The sequence below is a fragment of the Gopherus evgoodei genome, chromosome 16 (genome assembly GCF_007399415.2).
Source record: "Gopherus evgoodei ecotype Sinaloan lineage chromosome 16, rGopEvg1_v1.p, whole genome shotgun sequence".
NCBI classification, from domain to species: domain Eukaryota; kingdom Metazoa; phylum Chordata; order Testudines; family Testudinidae; genus Gopherus; species Gopherus evgoodei.
The window spans coordinates 8167933-8192247 of NC_044337.1; the positions used below are offsets into that span (position 1 = coordinate 8167933).

Here is a 24315-nt window from a genome sequence, read left to right on the forward strand (position 1 = left end):
CAGTACAAAAATGGAACTCTCAGGCATCCTTTCCCAGAAGGGAGTGGAGGAGAAAGTTTATGGTGCCCCTTTATATAAGTTTTTACCACTAGATCTGTCATAGAACTCCAGTGGCAGTGCAGTGAATTGTTTCCTCCTACAGGAGGCAGTTTGATGCACATACTGATGGATGTAATCTCTCCCCCCGCCCCATTAGTCAATACCAGCTGGTAGTTAGAAAGGCACCTCAGGTCAATTGTAACAAATTGCCAAGCCTAATTTAGACCAGTTATCAGGTGTAAATTAGGTCTTCCAGCTGGCCAAGTTCCCCCTTCCTCGCTTTCATACAGCCAACTGAGGTGTGCTAGAGGTTTGGGTTCAATCATAGCAGGTCCTAAAGGCTTGTAAAATTTCAATTAGGCTTTTAAAAGCCAAGCAGGCAAATTAATGCCTACTGTTTATACATGCAGTAGTGACCCTTGACACTTGTTGCAGAGGCCAGTGGGATTTCTAGGTGAAGATTTCCCTTTTGAAGTACCATAGAGACTGCAGAGCATAGCCCATCACTTGAAAGTGACGCAGACAGAGAAAGTTAAAGCCGGGCTTGTCTGAGCTTCTTTGGTACAAAAGCCCATGCTCTTTGTTTGCAGTAAGATCAAGGAAAAGGCTACAGCTGAAACTTACCTCAGAAACCCCGTCACTTGCACATTAACAAACCAACAGGGAGCAACATCTTTCTATTTCAAACACACACATCGGCCCTTAGCATCACCGGGACGGTTGGCACAAGTGTTATTAAAAAAAAAAATGGAGATGCTACGGTCATGCTTCACTTGCACTCTGGCTGGCAGCTAAATGCCACTTTTCCCTTCCTCCAGATTACAAACATGAAAGTTCCTGAGGTTTTGGTAACTGGGTTTCCACTCTACTGCAGCGCTCGAGTCAGTTTGCAAACGGTAGGAGTGCAACACTCTTCCACGCTCTTGGAGCAGCTTCCACAGCGGGATCAGGACAGCTGGCTTCTAGCTCCTGGAGAGCAGAAGAAGCAGCGTCCACTCATGCTTGGTCTGGAGCACTTGTCAGCATCATGGTGCGGGTCTCTGTGGCTGCCTTGTGCAACTGACTTGCAGACAACGGCTGGTCTGTTTTTTCTAGAAATTCAGAACAGTTAAAGGTGGAGGGTTTTCAAAGGACAGATGGGAGCTGTTGAGTGTGGCTCTCATTCCAGTACCAGCCCTGGTGTGAACCCATTTCTGAATACCTACAGTGCCTTTAAAGCCAAACAATCGACCGATTTGAAGGGCTGAGGGGACTACCCTCTAGTCTGCCCTCCTGCATAATCTTCCCCACTGATTCTAATAGCTAGTGGTTGAACCAGAACAGGGCGTCATGTCCCAAAACTGGTAAAACCACGGCCCAGGGCACAGGGTCCCAGCAGCACTGAGGGGCATTGCACCTCCATGCACCAGCTCCCCCTGCTGCACAGGATCTGACACCCTCCCTCTCCTCAACCTAGTCACTGGGTTGCCGCAGGCCATCAACAAAGGCCTGAGCCCCAAAGGTTGAAAACGGCAGCACTAGAGTCTCTCTCTCGGAAAGACATTCTATCTTGACTGAAAAAAAATCCAATCCCCCCACCTTGTCCTAAAGGTGAGCTACCCTCACTGGTAAAGTTTACATTATTTCCCCCATGACTCTGGCTAGTTCTACTTCCAGGCATTCAATCGTGGGCTTCCCAAGATCACGGCTGTTATAATATCGCTCATTAACAAAACCCTCTCCCCGAAGTGAGGAAGAGCCCAAATCAAAATCCAGCAAACTGTCCCTGTTTGTAGTAACTGGGCAATCAGTTGGCGCCAAAGTGCTTTTGCTCTTAATTCAATCTCCTCTTTCATCCCAGCCAGTTCTCAGCTCCCACTACGGTTTGGTTCCTCTTACCTTCACCTAGGAACATGGGTTTAGTGGCCAGCAGCACATCCACATTGCGATGCTGGGACAGTGCATCTAAAAGGACTTGCCCCTCCTTCTGGAAGAGGAAGACAAGAGGGATGACTATGTCACCGGTGCTTCCGTCACCCACCATCTGGAACAGAACCATCTCCTCACTGCAGCTGCCTTCAGCATTGTCTAGAGAGAGGGAATAAGAGAGCCCGTTTCAGGGTCAGAGCTGGGCGCATTCTCTTACTTGGACATACTGTCACACTCCATGCCCTATACTGATGTGCTGCTACTTACGGGGCAGGTTTGGCCTGACCCACAATTTCATGCTGGTAGGACAACTGGAAGTCACTTGTACTGTACAGGTTACTGACCTGGGTGGGAGGGGGGAGGAAGTGGGGCTCAGATGCTGAAGGTAACTGCAATTCCTGCCCCCGTAAGCCACAAGCCTGCAGTACTTTTCTTTACACTGAAGGACAGGTACACATGGTACCTCGGTGAGCTTTCCCCAAGGGTTTTGCAATAAACAGACACTGAAGGTGCCTAATGATCTTCTGGTGCAAGTCCCAGCCCCTAGGACAAGCTTTTGCCCCCTAGAGATGAGCCTTTGCTCCCAGTCATCTCCGTGACCGCATCAGAATAGCTACCGTCTCCCAGCCCCCTCCCACTCCTGCACTACTTCGGTAGCAGGACAAGCCCCAAACACAGGCTAATAACAGTGCTCGAGACTCACCGATAAAAATCACCCCTGAGGCTCCTGCTTCCTGCAAGTTTCTGGCTTTGGTGGCAAACATGCATTCGCCTCTCTGGGCCAGTGCCATTTTCCCTTGCACCTCCTTCTGGTTGCTGATTGCTGCACAGGCCTGGTAAGGTTCACTCAGCACTAAGCTTCCTTTCACCTGCAGTGACACACACACAGGGAAGCACTTCCAGCAAGGCCAGTTTGTACCGCACCTAGCGCAGCAAGGGCTGGTCTGCAACCGGGGCTCACAGGCAATATAAATCATCTCTAACAAGGGGCTATTTCAGTACCAGTAAGTACTGGGCCTGTTCAAATTCCCTGGGGATACCGAGACTCGGGAGTGGCGTGAGATGCACCAATCAGCTTGCTGTGTAGGAGCCCTACTTCCTCCCGTTCTGGTAAGACAGAGGTGCATTTACCACTGGAGGCAGCAAACAGCTGAAGTAAAGGGTGTATACACCTTGCACTTGCATGGCATAGCCAAGACCCCCAGGCTAGCTTCAATCTCTGCATCCTCTCCCACCCCCCGTACCATCCTGCCAGGTCCCAAAACTGTTTGCATCATGCAGTGGGGCCTGGCTTCTCCTTAGCACAGGTTCACAGAGACAAGCCCAGGTTGCAGCCTCTGCAGGCTATTAAAATGAACCCAAAGAGCAATTCCAGCCACCCGGGACGATTCCCAGCCTCCAATCACAGCCTGCAGGTTTCCCTCCTTGGAGCAGGAATGTTGCTTCGTTTTAAAAATTCTGCCCAGAAGTTTGATCTATTTTTCCCTCCTGATTTTTTAAGTGGTCATCCAATCCGGGAGCAGAAACCAGGCTATGTGATTTGGTGACCAATCACAGAGCCCCAATAGTGAACAGGCAAAGCAAACCATTTGGAAAATTGTTCAGCCAATGCACAGAAAGCCAGGCTCAGCTGGCAAGCGGACCGGGCTTCCAGTCCCTCGGCTCCATGGCCCAGCAAGGAGAAGCAGGAACGGTTAATACACTCCTGCTGGCCCAGCTATTAGCAGTGAAAGAGTCACCCACCCCGTGCTCCTGTTTGGTCAGATCCATTCCAAACTGGGCTGGTCCCGCGGTGAGTACCACTCTCCCAAAAAAGGGGGGAGAGATAACTTGGACAGCCAGCGGGGAGATGCCTGGCTGCTCTCCTGCAGGCGGGTCGACCAGCTCGGTGATGAATTTCAGGCTGAAGAGCCCCAGGGGAGAAGCTTCTTGCTACGGAGGGAGAGAGACAGCACTGTACGGGCTCGGGCAGGCTAGAGACACAGAATAACCAAGCTAGCAGCGCCGGTCGGCGCTCCGTCCATCTACAAATTACAGCGTAGAGCCAGGGGAGGTGCTAGGGCAGGACTGTATCGCAGCACAAACAGGGTGCTGTGCCACAGGCTCATTCTGCTCAGCTCCCCCTCCTCACATATCCTCCAGGGCCGGCAAGAGCTTTAATTAGCATATCTGTTAGAGCTCCTTGGAGGAAAACAACCCTACATGGCAGGGAGGGACAAAGCACTTGGAAGCTTGACTTACGCGACCACCAAGAGAGCTGCAGAAACTTGGCCGCTTGGTGGAGTTTGGGCTTTAGACACCGCAAGGAAACACGGGGAGGATCCTTTAAAGCAGCTGCTTAAAAGACAGATTCAGCTGCTAGAGGTGATCTGGGGGCAGGGTCTCATTAACTGCCCCAGCAAGAGAGAGCCATCAGCTGTTCACATACAGCTAGCAGTTCAGGGAGGAAACGGTTAGTCATGGAAGAAGCTCAGCTGCCCTTATCCCTATGAGCAAGCAATCACCCAGGCGACTGGAGCTGGGAGGAACCGTGCCAGGAATTCTCTCAGGGTATGTCTACATCTACAATTTTGCAGCGCTGGTTGTTACAGCTGTATTAGTACAGCTGTATAGGGCCAGCGCTGCAGAGTGGCCACACTTACAGCAACCAGCGCTGCAACTGGTGTTAGATGTGGCCACACTGCAGCGCTGTTGGGCGGCTTCAAGGGGGGTTCGGGGAATGCGAGAGCAAACCGGGGAAGGAGACCAGCTTCGCCGCGGTTTGCTCTCGCGTTCCCCGAACCCCCCTGCAAACCGCAGGGAAGGAGACCTGCTTGCGCGGGGGTTCGGGGAATGCGAGAGCAAACCGGGGAAGGAGACCAGCTTCGCCGCGGTTTGCTCTCGCGTTCCCCGAATCCCCCTGCAAACTGCAGGGAAGGAGACCTGCTTGCTCGGGGGTTCGGGGAACGCGAGAGCAAACCGGGGAAGGAGACCTGCTTGATTACCAGAGGCTTCCTCAGGTATGCTGGGATACCTGCTTATTCCACGGAGGTCAAGAAAAGCGCTAGTAAGTGTCTACACTTGATTACCAGCGCTGGATCACCAGCGCTGGATCCTCTACACCCGAGACAAAACGGGAGTACGGCCAGCGCTGCAAACAGGGAGTTGCAGCGCTGGTGATGCCCTGCAGATGTGTACACCTCCTAAGTTGCAGCGCTGTAACCCCCTCACCAGCGCTGCAACTTTGTGATGTAGACAAGCCCTCGGTGACCAGCAGCAGGCACAGCACGTCGGCCACGCATGGAGCACTCACCTTGTGTCGGATGCCGGTCAGCTGCATGCTCCTGTCGCCCAGGGGCAGCAGGGTCAGTCCCATGTTCTTCAGGATCTCCAAGGGTTCCATCCTGGTGTCATGGAGAGGGAACTCAATCCCCCTGAGGGAGACCAGGACCTGCCATCAGAGTCAAGGTGACAGCAACACAACCCAGCCAGGAACAATGCAAGCCCAGGCTCCAGCAGACAAAGATCTAACAAAATCCAACATCTGGAAGTTGAAGCTAGATAAATTCAAGCTGGAAATAGGGTGCAAATTTTTAAGGGTGGGTGGGATAAGCCAACGGACCCCATTACCAAGAGGCATGGTGGATTCTCCAGCACTGGCAATTTTTAAAACCAAGATCGTGTTTTTCTAAAAGACCTACTCTAGTGCAAACGCAGCTATTGGGCTTGAAGCAGGATTGCACGGCAGGAAGTCCTAGGGCTGGCATTATGCAGGTCAGACTAAATGATCACAGCAGCAAAGAGTCCTGTGGCACCTTATAGACTAACAGACGTATTGGAGCCTAAGCTTTCGTGGGTGAATACCAACGAAGCGGGTATTCACCCACGAAAGCTCATGCTCCAATACGTCTGTTAGTCTATAAGGTGCCACAGGACTCTTTGTTGCTTTTACAGATCCAGACTAACACGGCTGCCTCTCTGATACTTAAATGATCACAATGGTCCCTTCTGGCCCTGGAATTTAGGAATGGACAAAAGCCCGAGTTACACAGGAGTTGCCACTCACCGGAAGAGCGCCAGGCGCTCTGCTCCTGGTTGCAGCAGCTGCTTGTGGGCATCCCGGATGGTGCGGGTGAAGGTTGGGTTATTGGGGAAGAGAGTCTGGGCGCTGGGGCAAGAACGGGTAAAAATCTCCTCCTCTCCATGGCCCCTGCGAAACATCTACAGTGAAAGAGACAGGGATCAATTTCTTCTCTCCTTTTGTGCAGCCCCCTGGGTTTGGGTGAATAATGGCCCAGCACTAACTTTAACACTCAGCAAGGGACTAGCAGAGCCGCTCAGCTGACCACATCAAGGCCTGTGGCTTGTCCCTCCTAGTTCTGAAAATCCATTAAAAACCCATCAGATGAGCTCAGGCAAGTTGGATGCATGTGGAACTCACTGGTCAGTGAGTGCCGTGTCCTCCTGCATCCCAGTGCCCCATTCACAGAGGATGCGAGTCTCTTGGCAGTTTAGCTCAAGCTGTACAGATCCTCCTGGCTGTTAGCTGTGGAGGCCCAGCATGGCCTAGCGTTAAGACACCAGACAGGGACTAAGGAAACCTGGGTTCTATTCCCAGCCCTGCCACTTGTTTGCTGGGTAACCTTGGGTGAGTTACTTCCCATTCCCATGCCTCAGCTTCCTCCGTTAGAGAGGGAGAATGATACTGACCTGCTTTGTCCAGCATGTTTAGCTTTGCTAAGGAAGAGCGCTAGATACGAAGAGCTCAGTGGTATTATGCCTCTGTGGGCTATCACACACGTATTGGCAGGGGAGGGAAGCTCTGGCTGTGCATACATCAGTCCCCCCACCCCAACATTTCATAGCAACGCCGACTATGTTTTAAAAATAAAACTAGATTCAGCAGTAAGCTGCCTAAGGGATTCAGGAGCCCAACTCCCATTGGAAATTCCTTCTCTCTCTGGCTGGGACCCAACACAGCTGGGTTTAAACCTTGAAGAATTACCAGCCAAGTTGACCACCTCCTCTGAAAACAGTCATGTGCCCTGGAAGTCATAAGCTGCTATGAAGCTAAACATGCCCCGGGCACCCTTAAGAAAGCCTACAGCTGACGTACAGTCATGTTCCTGGGGCAGGGGGGCCGGGCGGTGGAGAGGGACAGGGGCAGCAGGTGAGCCTCTGTGGTGAAGATGTAATCGTCAATGTCTAGAGGCAGATCTCGCTTCTCAGAGAAAAGCAAGTAGAGGTACTTAAACATCTCGGCCAGGAAAAAGGAGTCCATCCTGCATGACAAAGAGAGACAGGTGTGAAAGGCTGGGCCTGCTGAGACCGAGGCAGCAAGAACTGAAAGAGCCTGTCAAGATTTATTCACATCCCTAAAAATCTCTGGCAGATCACATCACTCCTCTTTGCTCTGCCCTGTCTTGAGATGGCTGGGAGAAGCAACCTCTGAGGTCTCCCTCTACCTTCCAGACCCACATTGCTGCTGAGGAAATGCTACCTTGTCACTTCATACAGCAACCCCCCGCCACCCCCACCCCCGGAGATGGTATTCCTATGTCCACTGCAGACAGAGAACACACAAGGGGACTTGATTTCCTCTCCATCCAACATGGCTCAGAATTGAGTGAGGATTACTTTGCTCCAGGAGAGATTCTGACCCACGTGCTACCATGGTCCCTCCCATCTGTTGGCTTCCCTGCATCAGTCATTAGATTTAGACCGCGCACTCTTTAAGATAAAGGGCCGCATCTTTACGTCAGCGAAGCACTGCGTAAGCTCATGGTGCTAGAAATGTCGCTTTCATTAAACTATGGTGCCCCGTGGAATTGCGTGGAGAGGAGGATGGAGGTTTTGTTCTTCAGATAAGCCTGAGAGACTCCAGAAGATTAACGTGGTTTGGCCAAATTCAGTGCAGTGCAGCTGCAGAGCAAGGCAGTTCAGTTCCAGCTTTGTACTCGCTGGATACGGCTTTAAACACGTCCTTTGCAGGGCAGTGACATGGTCACTGGTGAGGGCACAGTGGACTCACACACTGCACCATCCCCATACGCACTGCGCAAGTCAGTATTAATAACTATAACTAAGTGGTCCCTGACTAGCCAGGCCAGGAGGGAAGTCCCCTGATTTCCCTCCACATCAGAGATCAATCAGAACAGCTCTGAGACCAATAGGTTGTTCCTGTGCTGGGTGGCTTTACAGCTGGTGATGGGGTTTATTGGTAGCATTCTAAGGGCTTGTCTAGACTACCCCTTACTTGGGTAGAACGTACGTCACTCAGGGGCATGAGTAAGCCACACTCCGGAGCGACGGTGCTCAGTGTAGACAGAGCTATGCCGACGGAAGAGCTCTCTCCCATCTGCTTAGAGCGTCTTCACCAGACGCACTCCAGCGGTGCAGCTGTATGATGCAGCACTTCTAGTGTGGACTAGCCCGAAGGTTATGTCTAGACAGCAGCTGACAGGTGTAATTCCCAGTGTGGGTAGACATACATGTGTAAGCCATGCACCGCAAAACAGCAGCGTGGGTGGCAGCTCAGGTTAGCCACCGGCGTATGTGCCCAGGGGGTCAGGCAGGATTTGTACCCTGATCTGGCTGCAATGTCTTTCCACTGTCAAGAAAAACCACCATCATCCCCCTCTACTTGGGGGGAATTAAACCTTAGAGAATTAGGCTCCAGTCCGGCATCGGAACCCATGTAGACAGCCCCCCCCCCCCCGTGTCATTGGTGCACAGATGCAGGGACTCACCCACACAGCTCCAATTAGCTGATCCCAAAGATACAGCCCATTGAGCCATTCCCCACTGCACGGGACCCAGGATGTGCCATACCAGACACCAGCTCCACACCCATAATTCCCCACTGGGCCATCCCACTCCTGGTCAGCCCTACCCCCTGCCACGTACAGTGCTTCCCTCTGCCCAGAGAGGAAGGGGGTTTACCTGTCCTCGTGTCGGCCCGTCCGTACATCTTGCACCGCCGCAAAGCCGCAGGCTACCCGGGCATACTCATTCAGGCTCTCTACAATGGACTTGCCCACCTGGAGGTAGTAGGGGTCTCGAGTAGCCTTGGAGAGAAAACAACTGCAATTCAGCAGGCCACCCAGGATAGTGAAGTCCGAGAGAAACGGTGGCTCATTCACAGATGGACGTGACAAGTCCCTTAGGGGAAAGAAATGAAGAGATCCAAATCTCCACTCCCCATGATAAACGCTCAGCCCGCTAAGTGATCTGACCAACTCTCATGCCCCAGCCACTTTACAACAATGACTTCGAAAGTCAGCCTGGAATAAGAGCAAGAGAGATAGCTCAGTGGTTTGAGCATTGGCCTGCTACACCCAGGGTTGTGAGTTCAATCCTTGAGGGGGCCATTTAAGGATTTGGGGATTTAGTTGGGGATTGGTTCTGCTTTGAGTAGGGGGTTGGACTAGATGACCTTCTGAGGTCCCTTCCACCCCTAATAATCTGTGATTCTATGAAGTCACTGATCAGCCAGGAGCTGCCCCCACATGCTCTTCTCTCCACCAGCTACATCTCTCTGGGAGCGATGGCACCCTCCGTCCTGACACCCCTCTGCTGCTTCTTTGGAGGAGTTAAACACATCCACTTTCAGTTCATTGGCGTTTTCAGCCAAGCCACAGAAGGGGACTAACCTTGTACAGGAAGTAGGTACTCTCAGCAAACTCCGGCCGCAAAGGATGCTGGGCCCAGTACACAGCAAAGTCGGACGTGAATGCCTTTAATGAAGGGTGAGAGCACACTAAGATACAAGCTGTCATTTTCACAACAGAGACACTGAGGGCTTGTCGACAGGGAGACTTACATCCTGGCTCGCCACACACCAAGTCTACAGCACACTAGCTTACCAGGTACTAAATGGCAACGTGGACCTTACTCCCACGCACTATGAGTTCCCTAATACTCCCACTTGAAATGGCATGAGACCCTTTAGTGTGCTGGAGCAGGGTCCACACAGACAAGGCACGTTCAGATGTTGCCGAGTAGGGGCCCTGATGCAAAGCCACTGGAGTCAGCGCGAGTTTTCTATGGACTTCCACGGGCTTTGGATCCGGCCTTGGAGAGCTAGTAAGGTGCAGAGATGGGAGAAGAGCGTGAAAGGCCGAAGGGCATTTTGCTTTGGCAGCTAAAGGCATTTCAACCTGGAGGGCTGGGAGGAGAGTGCTAGGGTCCAGCTCAGAAGGAGCAGCGGTTGCAGCATAGCTATGAAGACCATATAAAGGATTAAAGGTGCAAACTCTTGAGTCTCTGTCCCCATATTGAAAAGCTCACAGACGTCAATGGGAGTCTATCTATTGACTTCACTAGGCATTGGATCCAGCCCCTAACCCTGGTCAGGGAAGCTAGAAAGAGAACGCAGGTGAAGGTTCTTAAGAGTCTGCAGCGTGGGGCATCAATCCCTGGAATACGTCTGCCCCCAGCGGGGAACCTCCCGACGGTTCATAATCCCCCCCCAGCACTCTCTGCCACGGTGACGGGGTCACTCAGCAGCAGGAAGGATGCTGGGCCGGATATACAGGGTGAGAACACAGGAGGCTGAAGCGAAGGAGGGATTTTCCCCCCCTTCACAGCGGCTCCCCGCACCCAGAGACCGACGGGATCACAGCGCAGTGACAAGGGGAAGCAGCTCGTTCACTCACCTCCGGGAGGAATTTGTGCTGCTTGGTGACCTGGTACAGCATCTCGTGCGTCTCAATGGCAGGCTTCAAATCCCCCCTCAGCACCTGGGGACAGACAAAACAACCCCTTGTTTCCCTGGGGCGCAGCAGGGGGATAAGAACGGCCTCGGGGCAATCGCAGGGCACCAGAAACACTCCTGGCGCACAACAGTGAGAGGAGCAGAAGCGAGAGCCTGGCTAGGAGGTGATTTGTATACAGCACCGGCACACGGGTGTTAGTGAATTTAGTGCTAGTCAAAGATGCCAGCCAGCCGGCTGGTACGGTGTGCACAGGGCAGACACAGCAAGGCAAAGGCTGTGCAAGCTGCCCTCCCATTAACCCACCAATATGATTCACCCCTTCGGGGACAGACCAGGGCTAGGGGCTGAGAAAGGATTCCAGTCTAGTCCCATTCGCTCTTTGGCCTCACTGCTGCCACCCAGAGGCCAACAAAGGGAGGAAAACAATTAGTGCCAGGTACATGGATGCAGAGACAGTCTCAGAAGCTGGGCTGAGCCCCCACCAGCTCATTTCACATAAAGGTTATAACTCTCCCACATCAGCCATAATACACCTGCTGCTGCCTCCCAGCCAAAACCATGGGACACGAAGGAAGGAGGGAGGGAGGGTGAGTATTTTAGCTTCAACCACCAGCAACTTGCCCACAACCTATGTCCTCCCGGACACATTTCCCTGATTCACCTTGGGTCACTGCCGAGCCAGGCTGACTGGATTAGCCAGGAACAGAGCATTTGACAGACAGATATTTCACCAAGCGAGCTGGCTCTGCAAGAGCCCCAAACCTGGCCCCAGGACCAGCTTTTGCAGGAACACAAGGGTTAGGCGGGAAGGAAAAGTGGTTAGGGCACAAGCCTGCCATTTGGGAGACCTGGATTCAAGTCCCAGCTACGTGCCATTGACTTCTTGGGTAACCCTGGGCAAGTCACCTAGCCTTGCTGTGCCTCAGTTCTCCATCTATACAATGGGGATCCTAGCACTGCTCTGCCCCCTGAGGTATGGGAGGCTAAATACATTAAAGACTGGGAGGCACTTACATGCTATGGTAACAAGGCCAGATATGTACCTGAGCACAGAACGCTGGCTCGGGACACATCAGCTAACGGCCGTACAAGTGCTGAAGAGCAGAACCGTTGGTTAATTTCAGGCAGGCCGATTGGGTGAAGGTGCCGACCCTGATGAAGGACCCCGCCTAGCGCTCTCTTTTTATATTAACCGACCTGTCACCGCCCCACCCCTTCGCTGTGCCAGGCTGCATCTGAGCACAGCCCCATTAAAACCAACAGCGAGTGTTTACTTGGCAGCACCACACAGCACCGCCGAGTCCATTCCGCCCCAGGCTGCAGCTGTACCTGGAGGCCGGGGAAGAAGGCCAAAAGGGAGTCCATCCAGCTCCGGATGCTGACCGTGGGGTTGTGCATATGGACGTTGAGCAGGAGGGGAGGCTGGCTGATGTATTTCATTATGGCCATGTAATGCTAGAGAGAGAGACAGACACAAACTCGGTTATCCAAGCAGCAGGGCAGAGCGATCTGTAACCCAGTAAGACAGCAAGGGGCAGAAGAGATGGGAGGGCTTAAAAAGATCTTACAATTCAATAGGGAGGCTCCTCCGTGGAGGACTTGGGAATCTGGGACCATCTTTGATACACATGCCTCAATATGTTAGTCACGGGACACCGTGGGCATGTCGTCCGTGCTCTCACAACTCAAACGGCCAAGCAGGGCTGGCTCCCGCTCAGTATGAAGAAACATTCACCTGTGGCCAACAGCCAAGCATGGATCATTTCTGCCACCAAGTCCTTATGAGCCAGTGGAAGAGCACTTGCTGGCAGCACCTACGCTAACTGTGGAGAGGCTCTGACTGCCACACAAGCCTCCCCACCAGCTCTCTCAGAACGGACGCCGAGCTCCGCATCCTGTCAATATAACAGGAGCTCCAAAATGCGGGGAGGGATAGCTCAGTGGTTTGAGCATTGGTCTGCTAAACCCAGGGTTGTGAGCTCAGTCCTTGAGAGGGCCATTTAGGGATTTGGGGATTGGTCCTGCTTTGAGCAGGGGGTTGGACTTGATGATCTCCTGAGGTTCCTTCCAACCCTAATAAATCTATGATTCTATGAATGGCACTTGCTAGAAAGAAAGCAGCAGCATGTTTGTGGCAGCAGAGTGATGTGCCTCCCCCCAGCACTGGCTGCAAGTTCCTACCCAAGCGAGGAGGTGCCAGGTAGGCCTGCCAGCTCCTGACCACCTGCGGCATCCCTGACATGCTGCCACTGGCCGCAAAGCAGAAGCTATCAGCAGCCGCTCCTGTGCATGGAAACAAATGCAGACAGGCTGCATGGCGGTGGGTCAAGTTGGCCTCGCACCTTCAAAATGGATTCTCAGATGGAAGAGGGGGTGAGGGAGCAATGGGTGATCGACCCCATTTCTCCAGAGCGCTACCCTGTGTACTCACAGCATTGAACCTCTCCAGGTAGGTGTCATCCCCCAGGAGGATATATGCCTTCATCAGGTACTCATAGTACGAGTCTATCCCGGCTCCGACCCCGCTGTCTAGGGGAGAATGACAGGCAGGGAAGCATGAGAGCCTTACTCAGAACCCCCCCTGCACAGGCATCCCAGAAGAGAACGTTGCAGCCTCCTGTGTGTCTTGGTACCGCCCCTCAGGGGGTCTATGTCTCACTGTCACCCTTGCGTCTCCCCGCCAGCGCTGGCCAAACCGTCAGCGAGGAAGATCTCTGGCTACATCCTGACAGCGGGGAGAGCATTCTTCCCCTTCCCAGGGCGGGGCACAGCGAGCGGACCCGCCTTCGGCACATTGCCAAACACAGCTCTGCCCAGAGCTGGCAGGGGGCACTGACTCTGGGGCTGCCAGGGGGTTGTTCTGGTTCCCCACCACCCAAAAAACGTGGTGGAATGTCGGTTCTGAAGCACTCCGGCACAACTCAAGTCCTGCCACTGCGCCAAAACACACAGCGTTACCAGCCGGCACATCTCAGCAGCCAGGTGACACTGGTGTCCCTCCAGGCCTGGGATTCACTTACCCCTCCGCACCCAGTCCCCATTGTGAATGTTGATGACCGTCCCCACCAGGTCGTTCCCTTTCTGGCGCTTCTCCCAGAGAACATCCAGTGCTCTCCGAGCGGTGTCCTGAGAACGGAGAGCGGAATGAATGTACACAACACAGTGTCTCCATATCACCCTCCCCTCTCCCCAGGAACAGGCAGGAGTTGTTCCTATGCCATTCCTTACACTTATTAAATAGACCCACTCTACACATCGAGGGGATAGTAATAGGGCTCAGGAGCTTTGGGCTCTGCCACTAACTGTAGGGCTCGATTCCTCAGGCAAGTTGCCGTGCCTCAGTTTCCTCACCTGTAAAATGGGTGTGATAATACTTCCCAAGCCCATGGGGATAAATCCAGCCTGTATTCCATGCATTCAGGTTCCACTCAAAAGCAGAGACATAAAACAGAATCATCTCCCCCTTCACGCCCAGACTGTTCCCCTCCCCCGTATGTTCCTACTGCTTAGCCAAAGCAAGGTCAAGTTGCTGAATCACGCACGGTGCACTGGGGCGGCATGCAGAGCGCTCGCCGACGGCGGGAGCGCAGCACTGACCAATTCTACGCTCGGCTGGCTGCCTGCCTGGGCGGATGCTTTACATCTCCCAGCTGCCCACAGGACCAACCAGCGCCAGACAAGGGACTGCATTTCCAGCCATCCCTCAGATTCCAGCAAGGTGGGGGGAGGGTGAGCAGCTGTCCCGATATTATTGGGACCATCCCAATACCGGGGGCTTTGTCTTATATAGGCTGCCTATTACCCCCCGCCACCCATTGCCCTCCCTCAGGTCCCAATTTTTCACACTTGCTATCTGGTCACTGAGGTAGGGGTGCTGTGGGATTGCTCACCCACCACCCCCATTTAGCCTGTAGAGGAGGGCAGGCTGGGATCCTGCCGACATGCGGATGGACGGGCAGCACGAGGGCTCTGTTAGGCTGAATGCAGATGGCACGGGGCCTGTGGCTTCCAGTGGCTGTGTGAAATAGGACCTGGCGGAGAGCGAGGGACTCGAGCACAGGGCTGGATAAGCAGCAGTGGGAGGGTTTGACAGAGCGTGTCTAGTTCCTGGCACTGAGGGGCTTTGCCCAATCTCTGGGCAAGTTCAAGGGAAGCAGTGCAGACCACGGAGAGGCACTGGTGAAATGAAGGGCCCCCCACATTCTGGGCTAGCTAACACCGGGGACTCCACCAGGTGTGCCCAGAGGGTCTCCTGAGGCAGGAACCTGTCACGGCTGTTTGCTTTTCCCTCAAGCTTCTCAGCCACTTACTTCGAAAACAGTCTCTTGCGTCAGGCGACTGAGGGCAGCAAACTCCAAAATCATGGTGCCAGCGCAGGCCGTGCAGGTGTCAAGCTCGGTGCCTGTCCGGGAGTTCGGACTCAGGACCCCATACTTCAGGTTCACCTGGATAAAGACAGGCTCTCTCAGTTTCACTGGGTGTTCTTCCTCATACTTGTCACATGCGGCAATGAGGTTATTTTACTTTTGTGCAGCGCTCTGTCCTGCAGCGCTTTACAAAGCATCTGCCAAAATGCAGCCACCTCTGGGGTGGAGGGTAGCAAACAGCTGGCATGCAGCACGTAGCACCACAGCAAAGAAAGGGGTATTCTGGCCAAGATATTGGGCCACACATGCCCTGTTGTCAAGAAGATCAGGAAACCTTTATCACCCACACAGGCCAGGAAGGATTATAAACAGCCACCTGGAAGTGCCCCTCTCCCCACCATAAGCCGCATGGAATATTTCTATCTCCTGCAGCAGGATGCAGGGGTCCCTATGGCTGCAAGGAACTTGGTTGCCTCAGATCGGAAGCAACAGGCCAGGGCAATGCAGAGCCATCTTGAGAGTGAGCTTTGAACCCCTTTCAGTCACTCAGATGCGCTGGGACTGTGGGGCTGTCAAGAAGGATCAGCCCCGCCCCCGCCGGGCATCTGAGTCAGAGAAATGGCTTGTCAAGGCAGGAAGCGCTCAGCGGGGGGCTCTGGGGAAGCACACAGCCCGCTGGGACCCACGTGTGGCTCCAGACCCCACAGACCGTATTGGTGCGTTGTTGTGGCTGTCCATGCCAGTTCACACAAAGCCTCCCCTCGTCCCGGCTCAGATCTGCCACTCCCTTACCCTGGGGTACGGCAGCCCGCTGGTGGTGTTGAAAGCGGGCAAGAGACGGTACCCTAAATCCCGGGCCAGGTGCAGGAGCTCGCCCTTGTACCACTGCAGCCGCACGCTTTGTGCCTTCAACATGTCGGCCATGATGTGACCCCCCAGCAGGCCCCTGCAGGACAGAGAAGGGGAGAGGGGCAGTGCAGAGCAGGGTCAGGCTGCTCAGAGGGACCCTGCAAGTTGAGATCCCAGACGACCTATTTCAGAGCTCGGCGCCCACTTTCCTCTGCCGGGATGATGAAACGCTAGGCCAGCTGGGCCCCTCTGCCCCCACCCCCCCCAAGCCCACTGGTGAGCCAGGGGCCCCGAGCCTGTGGTGGTAACCCCGCTCTCCATCCCCACTGAACCCAGTGTTCATACACAGCAAGGAGCCTTCCCCCTCTCCCTTGGAGCCGCTTCTGTACCCTCACATGCCACCCAGAGCCACTGCACCGAAGAGCCACACCGCCGAGCATGACAGAGCCCACGAGGGCAGCACGTGCCTGGGCACTGAGCTGAAGGGGACAGATGGGGGGGCACAGCTTTGGGAACTGGCCCTAGCCCTGTGCTCTAAAGAACTGCGCAGAAGGGGCCCTGCCCCCGTCTGGGGCTCACCCCAGCACACGAATGTTGGTTTCAAAGACAGAGACCACCACATCGTTGTCCAGCCGCACGCCCAGGACCACCTTCCGCACTGCGTCCTCAAACTCATCCAGCTTGTTAAGGACCTGGGCAGCCAGAGCCACGGGAGAGAAGAGATGCGGTTCAGTGACATGGGGGCCCGCCCCACTGCCCTTCACCTCCCCTTTCAAACACCTCTGCCTCTCCAGGCTTTCAGGGCCTGCTTACAGCCCCTGTCTGGCTACCCAGCTCTCTCCTCTTCAGACCCTGCGCTCTGGTTCCCCGCCCTCCATGGCCCCTCATTCCTTTCTCCCACAAGGGTGCCTGGCACATCTGCCCTGAGACTGTCCACTACACACCCTCGTCTGCCAAATCCCCCTGCGCACCCACCTTCCCCTCAGCCCCTGAAAAAACAATCCAACTGTTCCCCTTCAGCTAGGGCAAAACCCTGCTTTGGCTGCATGTTGTCTGTGGTGCAGGGTCTGGTCTTGTGAGGTGTGTACAGCCCCCAGCACACTGCTGGGTACTCAACAAATGAGAGTCACAACAGCAATTTACTGATTGGTCACATTCCAGCTCGGCATCACCTACTCAGACACATCGTTTCAGGGAGAGCTGGATCTTCCCATAACCTGGCAGATCTAGCTATTTTCGGTACTTCTGTACACCGTGCCCCCCCCCTCCCAATATCCACCTCCCAGACCCCTGAGAGGCAAGCAGTGCTGTTTGGGGAAATGAGGCACAGAAAGGCTTGTCCAAGCTCAGACAGGCAGTCTGTGGAGGAGCAGAGAATTGAACCCATGTCTGCCAAGTCCCAAGCTTGCACCCTAACCACTAGACCATCCTCCCCCTCAGATGTGCTTTCTGGCTCACTATCTCAATGTGAGCACCTCAGGTCAGCACTGCCAACGGTAGCAGAAGCAGGGCCTACACAAGCATACAAGTGCCCCTGGGCTGCCAACTCATGATTTCACTGCGAGTCTCCCAATATTTGCCATGTGTTATTTTGTTTTGTTTTTTAAAAAAAGCCTCAGATCCTGGATCCAAGTGATCACATCAGAATCTCAGCTTCATTTAGAGAAGAGTTTTCAGCCCTCATGGAGAACAGCTTCAAACCATGGCCTGAGTGCACACTACAGGTTTAAAACCCAGAAGGCAAAGAATAAGAACTGACATTTTATGCTAGAGTGCTTTTAAAAATCTCATGATTTCACAGGACCTGACTCAGGATTTTCGAATGTTCGGGGCAGGCAATACCAGTGGGTGCAGGGGGAGGAGGGGCAGCACAGCCAGACGGACATTGTGGGCTTTGGAAAAGCATGGCCAAGAAGGGAGTATGACTGCAAGCTCTTTGGGGCAGACACTGTATTTCTGGTCTCTGTTTGTACAGCACCTAGCGCAATGGGGCCCTGATCCATGTCTGAGGCGGCTAGGACCTACTGCAATACAAGCCACACACACACAGACACAAATAAGAATAGATTAAGGCAGCTAAATAAACCCAGGATCATAGATTAGATAACAGGATAAGGAAACAAACAAGACATAATGAAGGGGAAAAGAAGCTGAAGACAGAAAGAAGCAGAGAAAGGAAAGCATGCCCTGAATTGATTGCTACTGCATCAATCGCCATTGAATCTAGGTCCCAGAAGGGGTTCTGAGAGAGAAAATTAACTGAACACGGGAACATGTTTTGAATGAATGGGCATTAATTTTTCTGTTCGTCACTAGGGGAAAGAATGAAAAGAGTAAGATGCATTAACAGAGAAGGAAAAGAAGAGGATACGAGAAACTACCGAATTACAGAGATGCGCGGGGGGGAGGAGAAAAATCAGGGAATCTACGCTGTAGCACCTAGAAGTCTCAGCTGAGATCAGGGCCCCATCATGCAAGGCACCAGACATATTAAGAGACAGTCCTTGTCCCACATGTCCAGGAAGGTCATTTTTCATTTTGATTATATTCTCTTTCGTAAGCAAGAAGCACTCATGCTAAAATGAGAGGTTTCCTGGCTTTAACTGCATTGCTTTCAAACGCAGACAGACTGTCTGCTCTTATCTCCATGTAGTACATAAAGCACAAACACTAAAACCTGAACACAAAACAACACAACACTACTGTTTATCCCCCTTGGGCAGTGGTGGAAGCTAGGGTCAAGGGACTTGTCCAAGGTTAGACAGTCAGTAGCAAAACTAGCAAGAGAACCCAGGAGTTCTGGACAGACCTGCATGAAAGTTTGCTGATCCTGTGGTTCTGGGTTTCATTACAATCCTGAGGTTTGGGGCATGTTTTCTCCCAGAGTTCCATAGCCTTTTGGCAAGCATAAGCCAAGATCTGGTCTGAGAAGAAACCCAAGCAAAGCTTAGGAGTGGGTGCAGCTGAGTGTCACCTGCAATGGCTGGGTTTGTTTAGCACTCGGATGAGCTAGGCCTGGGGTGGAGGGAGGACGTGTGGGCTGGGAGTAGAGAGAAAAATCAAAAGTTTGCATGAACTCCCATGGGCCAAATCTGTCTTGTGCACTAACACTTGACAATGCTCCAGCCACTAGACAATACTTCCTCCCGCGTCCTATTGAAACCAAGTCCCCCTCCACTCTAACCGCCACTGAAGATGCCCCTGGCACTGAAGATGCTCCTGATCCTAGGTATACTTTAATTGTACTTGTCCATCAAGAATGTGAGAGAAGCCCTATAACTTTAAGGTCAATTCTTAGCTCATTTGAAAAGAGGCAAAAACAGCAGAGGGGAACGTACAGTCCAATACACAAGAATGAAATGGAAACCCCTCTGTGCCGGGAACTCAATCTTGCTGTTGACAGATACCAATGCCTGTAAATGCAGACACCACCAAAATCCAGCTCAACGGATCTAAACCAGCCAGCCCCCCGATAAACTGGTCTGAGAAGCAGATTGCTGACTTACCACAAGTGTATCCAAAGTGTCAATTAGAGTGAGGGAAAACCTACAGGTTTAAATGAAAAGAACATTTTAAATTCAGATGAAAATTAGGTCTTCAAAAGTGAATTAGACCAAACGATTAGCTGAAAACGCACGCCAAGGGGCAGATTTTCTGAGCTTGGCACTTGCATGAATGATGGCACAAATTGTACAAGTGGGTTTTTTTGCAGTTGCTGTAACTGTGCACACAAATGGACAAACCACCATCTAAGCAATTAGATGTATAAATATTCATCTACAGAGAGCCCTGAAAATCTGATCCATGATATTCTAGCTAGAGTAGGTCAACATTTTTACTCAACTTTTATTTTTTCCCTTTGGATTGAAATGGTGCGTGTGTATGTGTGTGTGGGGGGGGGGGCTGTTTCTCCACTTGAAACACAAATTTCTGCAGTAAGTATCCATTTTCAACAACTTTTTTCAGGTTTTCACTGAAAAACCAAACGTTTCAGCCAAACTTGAAACATTTCTGATTGCTGAAGATTTGTATTTTTGCTTTTTTGTTTCTGTTTTTATTTTTTTGATGAAAAACATTGTGCAGAAAAAAAAATTCTCAGAATTTTTTGCAAGAACAAAAACTGTTTCCGGACCAGCTTTCATTCGATCTCTCCTTGATCACGAGGGGGAAAAATGCACTTTAATTGCTGAGACTCGCAATACAAATAGCACCTCCACGTCCCCCTCTTAAGGATCCTTCCAGCAGAAGATCTGAAAGTAATTCTCAAACATTAATGAATTCAGCTTCAAAGCTCCCATGAGGAGTAAATATCATCATCATTTTACATGCAGGGAAACTGAGGCAGTGCTGTGAGGTGGTTAGCCCTTGGTGAGCCCAAGTGTCTGAGCTGGGAACAGAAGCCCGGATTCCCAGTTTGCTGTCCTAACCACTGGTCTACTTTGTAATACATATAATCACAAAAGCCACAAAAACCCCACACAGTAGCAAAGGAATCAGAGGACGCTTGAGGCCAACAGGTGCTCTGCAGGCTGCAATGTGAAAGGAGGAAGAAGGAGGAACCCATCTTGCACACTCACTTGCCAAGAGCATCATCGACATCCCCACGACTCGGCTCCATCCCGCGCACTCGGCCCCGACAACTCAAAGGCATTAGCTCATCTGCAGGATATGCGTGTTTCTGTACAAGGGAGGGGAAATCCCACAAATGCTCAGTTGAAGGTAGATCTAGGACTTGGAAACAGTCTTTGAAGACCGTAAAGTGGGCCGCTTTTGAAGTAAACTAGGCCCCTTGCCATTCCCGTTGCAGAAAAAATGCCTCTTGTATTAGGCTGCTTGTTCCTTGCTCTACAGATATGCACACGCCTTATCAACCTCTAGCCAGGCCATAGGAAGCAATGCAAACAGCCACTTAGATCTGTGCTGCATTCATCCAGCTCTTACACTAGGAGGGCTAATACTCTGCCAATCTAAAGCACCTAGCCAAGGCTGTCGAGGGCTTTGCAAACATCCAGTGAAATCCTGGAGCTCCTACTCAGACAAAACTTTCAACATCAGTCGGATTTTGCCTATGTTAGGAGCGAATGAAAACCAGGGGTGAGGATTTTGGTATTTGGCTCTTTAGTTATGATTAGCCCCATTTTACAGAATGCGGAGTGACACAGCTCATCAGTGGCAGAGCCAGGAATAGCATGCAGATCACCTAATTCATGCTGACTGCTACACCATGCAATCTCCATAGGAAAACTGAATACTCATCTCCAAGCAATTCTCACAGTCAGGACAGCTATTTAGGTGAGGGGACATTCGGAATTCTGGACAAAATTAGCCTGGCCTTGCCAGCCACAGAAGCTCATACAGCGAGCAAGAGTTACGCTTTGTTCTGATGGACAGCTGCCCGCTATCTGCTATCCCTACTCTCTGCACAAGGGATAAAATGAGGAAGGTTTCCCTGCTCCATTTGCACGTCTCCTGGAGTCCGGTGGATTCCAGCCAGCACCTGAATGTTGTCCAATGGCTTTGCCACGTAGGAATTTCTTTGGTGGAGCTTCTACACCTAAAACATAGGTTGACCTCGTTATGCCGCTCAGGGGTGTGAAAAGTCACCCCGAGAGAGGTAAGTAAGCCAACCTAAGCCACAGCATAGACACTGCTAGGTTGATCGATGGAAGAAGTCTGCTATCAGCCTAGCTTCTGCCTCTTGGGGGCCTGGATTTACCACAGTGAGAGACCCTTCCATTGCTGTAACAAGTGTCTAGACTACTGTGCGGCAGCGATGCAGATGCTGCGCTTGTAACGTAGGCACACCCTTAGCGTTCATTTAAAGAACGGATAGGGGGAGGGGGAGAATTTCTCATAATGAAGGCAGCTCTTTTTTTGCCAAGTGTGACCCTCTGAAGGTTAGATTGGAAACAGAAAAGACCAGACAGTGCATGGCCATGGTATAGGGACACTCGGGTGGGGGCAAGTGGGGCAATTTGCCCCTGGCCCCAGGCCCCACAGTGCCCCCCATGAGAATATAGTATTCTATAGCATGGCAACTTTTTTTTATGAAGGGGCCCCTGAAATTGCTTTGCCCCAGGCCCCCTCAATCGTCTGGGCAGCCCTGCCATGGTATGGTGCTTGGCGGATACAAGCAGCTTTCCAGCCTCCTGTATACCCCATACAAGAGCCCGGGGAATGGGACACTGGGTCTGGTCCTTCCTGCCATGCACACACCACTCCAAAGGAGGAGGGAAGGGTCTTTGCCCTCAAAACTCCTCCTAATGGGGAGACAGCCCCTCCCAACTCTACCCCAGGGTTGGAGCAGCTCAGCATCACTCCCCAGCTTGGCCACGGCCTAGCCCCAAGAGGAGAGTAAATTCAAGGGAGTGGAGGTGTGAGTGGCTGCTGCACCTGGTCTGCTTCCCCCATGTTTCTGTTTTAAAGAGGGTATTTTTGGTCAGACCGCAAGACTCTTGTATTTTTTTCTGCAGTTGTAGAACACCCCAAGCTACCTGACATGCTGTGGGAGGGAAGGCTGCTGGGTAAGCAGGGTTAGAACAGTCAAGACTCAGGGGGTTGTCCAGAGACATGTGAGCAAGAACGAACATAAAAATACAAGTTACCATGTAGCTGCCGTACGCGTGGTCAAACATCTCCACGACCTGGTCCCTGGAAAGGAAACAGAAGAGAGACAATGGGAAGCTCGGCCAGCCCAGAACTGCTGCCACTGCCACTAGGCAGCCCTATCGATCGAGAACTCTGTGACTTCCGTTTCAAAGCAGGTGAAACGACAACGATCCAGCAGTGATCCATGACCTGTATCTATTCTAGAGCATTTTATTAAGTCAGGGTTAAATTACTGGTCCTGTTCCTTTTCAACTATCGTCATTAGGTTAAATTGCATTATCTAGCAGAGAAGGTGCCAGCTCTCCACAGGGGAGTCAATGCACAAGATGTTCCAGTGTAGAGATCTTTTGGTTCACATACACAGCCACATTTTTAACAACAGCACCCTACAAAGCTCATCCCTTAGGGTATGTCCAGACTACCCACTGAATCGGCAGGTAGCGATCAATTCATTCCCGTAGCTGAAATTGTGTATCTTACATTGATCCCCTCCCCGCCCCCCAGTGTAGACCAGGCCTCACTCCTAGACAATGGGAAATTGGGGGGGGGAGGTGGATTTCTAGGGGAAGCAGGGGGAGGAGTTTTTAAATTGTCTGTCTTCCTGGTGCTGGGTTATATTAAATTGCTCTGCTGCAGTCTGGCTCATTAGGGATGTATTTTCAAGTTAGGTCAGGTTTTCCTAGGGTGCAGAGCATTAGTGCAAATCTATTGCGACTGTACACTCTTTGGGTCAGGTACTGTCTTTCATTATGGCCATAATTATGGACAGCGCCTTGCACAATAGAAGCCTAATCCTTGACTGGCACCTCCCTGTGCTACTATGATGAAGTAATACTTCTCAAACAGGACGCTTGTATAATAAACACCAGCACCTCCCTCCTGTCCCCTGCGTCCTGAGACAGTTTTCACTCGTGAGTGGTGGAAACCAAACTTTCCCAAACGCTACTTGTTTCACTGTATGTTTTGCCGTGGGGACGGGGGTGGGACCCAGCCGGAATTGCGTTGGGTGCGGGCAGAGGAGGAGACACGATCTGCTTCGCACACCTCCCGGCACCGGGGAGTCCTCCTGGGTGGGAAGTTTTCAGCAGCCCCCAAAGCCCCGCAGTTACCGCAGCAGGAAACCCGGCGCTGGGGCTAAGCGAACCCAAGCGGATCAGCCCCCGGCGAGCCCCGGGGGGGAGGGGCGGACTGGGGGTGCTGCCTGCTCCTCGGGAGGGGGGCGGACAGACGGACAGACACGGGGGCTGCTCTCACCTGAGCCGGCTCTTCTCCGCCGCCCCCACGGCCGCCGCCCCCGCGGCGAGGGGCGCCCACAGCAGGGCCACCAGCACGCCCAGGGGGGGCCCCCGAGCGAGGCCCCCGCCCATGATCGCCTCCGCCCCGCGCTAGCAGCATGAGCCTGCGCCCCAGCGGCGGCTGCGCTGCGCTGCCCCGCGCCCGGCCATGCTGCGCTGCGCTGCGCCGCGCCCGGCCCGCGGGCTAGTGACCGTGTAACGCCCCCAGCCCGGCCGGGACCAGCGCCCGCTGCCGGGGCCGCGGCTCGGCCATGCCCGGCTCAGACCCCCGCCCCAGCCAGGCATTCTGGGACGTGCCGTTCCGCTAACTCCCTCCCTGCGCGGGGGATGCTGGAAACTGTAGTTCCGAGGCCTCGCCCCGCTGGGTTCCTGCCCCCCCGGAGCGGAGCTACTGGGCCTGCACCAGCAGCCCCGGCCCGCGCCCTTCAGGGACCCGGGAGGCTCCCAGGGTGCATTGCAAGCCGCAAACCCGGGCTGCATGTAGATTGCATGTTACTAGACTGGCTGTATTCAGAGTACATGTTACTAGACTGGCTGTATGCAGGTTGCATG

The 24315-nt window shown here is 52.9% G+C and overlaps 1 protein-coding gene across 6 annotated transcripts; it reads right to left on the minus strand.

Moving 5' to 3' along the window:
* Positions 1-52: 52 nt before the first annotated feature.
* LOC115635913 (ER degradation-enhancing alpha-mannosidase-like protein 3) lies at positions 53-23807 on the minus strand. Of its 6 annotated transcripts, none has more exons than XM_030535271.1 (20): positions 23723-23807; positions 22465-22510; positions 20437-20537; positions 19366-19405; positions 16439-16551; positions 15803-15956; positions 14954-15088; positions 13664-13769; positions 13075-13172; positions 11973-12098; positions 10584-10667; positions 9579-9662; positions 8869-8993; positions 7043-7208; positions 5993-6147; positions 5240-5360; positions 3691-3879; positions 2651-2816; positions 1918-2106; positions 53-1130 (listed from the first exon to the last, which is right to left on the minus strand). In XM_030535271.1, the coding sequence occupies exons 2-20, from the start codon at positions 22492-22494 to the stop codon at positions 1036-1038; spliced, it is 2277 nt and encodes a 758-aa protein (XP_030391131.1). In that variant the 5' UTR covers positions 22495-22510; positions 23723-23807; the 3' UTR covers positions 53-1035. The 6 variants fall into 6 exon arrangements, with proteins under 6 accessions (XP_030391131.1, XP_030391130.1, XP_030391133.1 ...); XM_030535270.1 differs by having other exon boundaries at positions 5240-5381; XM_030535273.1 differs by lacking the exon at positions 3691-3879 and having other exon boundaries at positions 5240-5381.
* Positions 23808-24315: the final 508 nt, after the last annotated feature.

What these genes read in the sequence shown, in the direction of transcription:
- LOC115635913 (XM_030535270.1), bottom strand. Translation starts at nt 22,494, where the DNA reads ATGTTTGACCACGCGTACGGCAGCTACATG. An exon ending in AGCACAAATTCCTCCCGGAG is followed by an intron (nt 9,663 to 10,583) that starts GTGAGTGAACGA and finishes CCTTCATTAAAG; the next exon opens with GCATTCACGTCCGACTTTGC. An exon ending in CTCAGGGGTGATTTTTATCG is followed by an intron (nt 2,107 to 2,650) that starts GTGAGTCTCGAG and finishes CCCTCTCTCTAG; the next exon opens with ACAATGCTGAAGGCAGCTGC.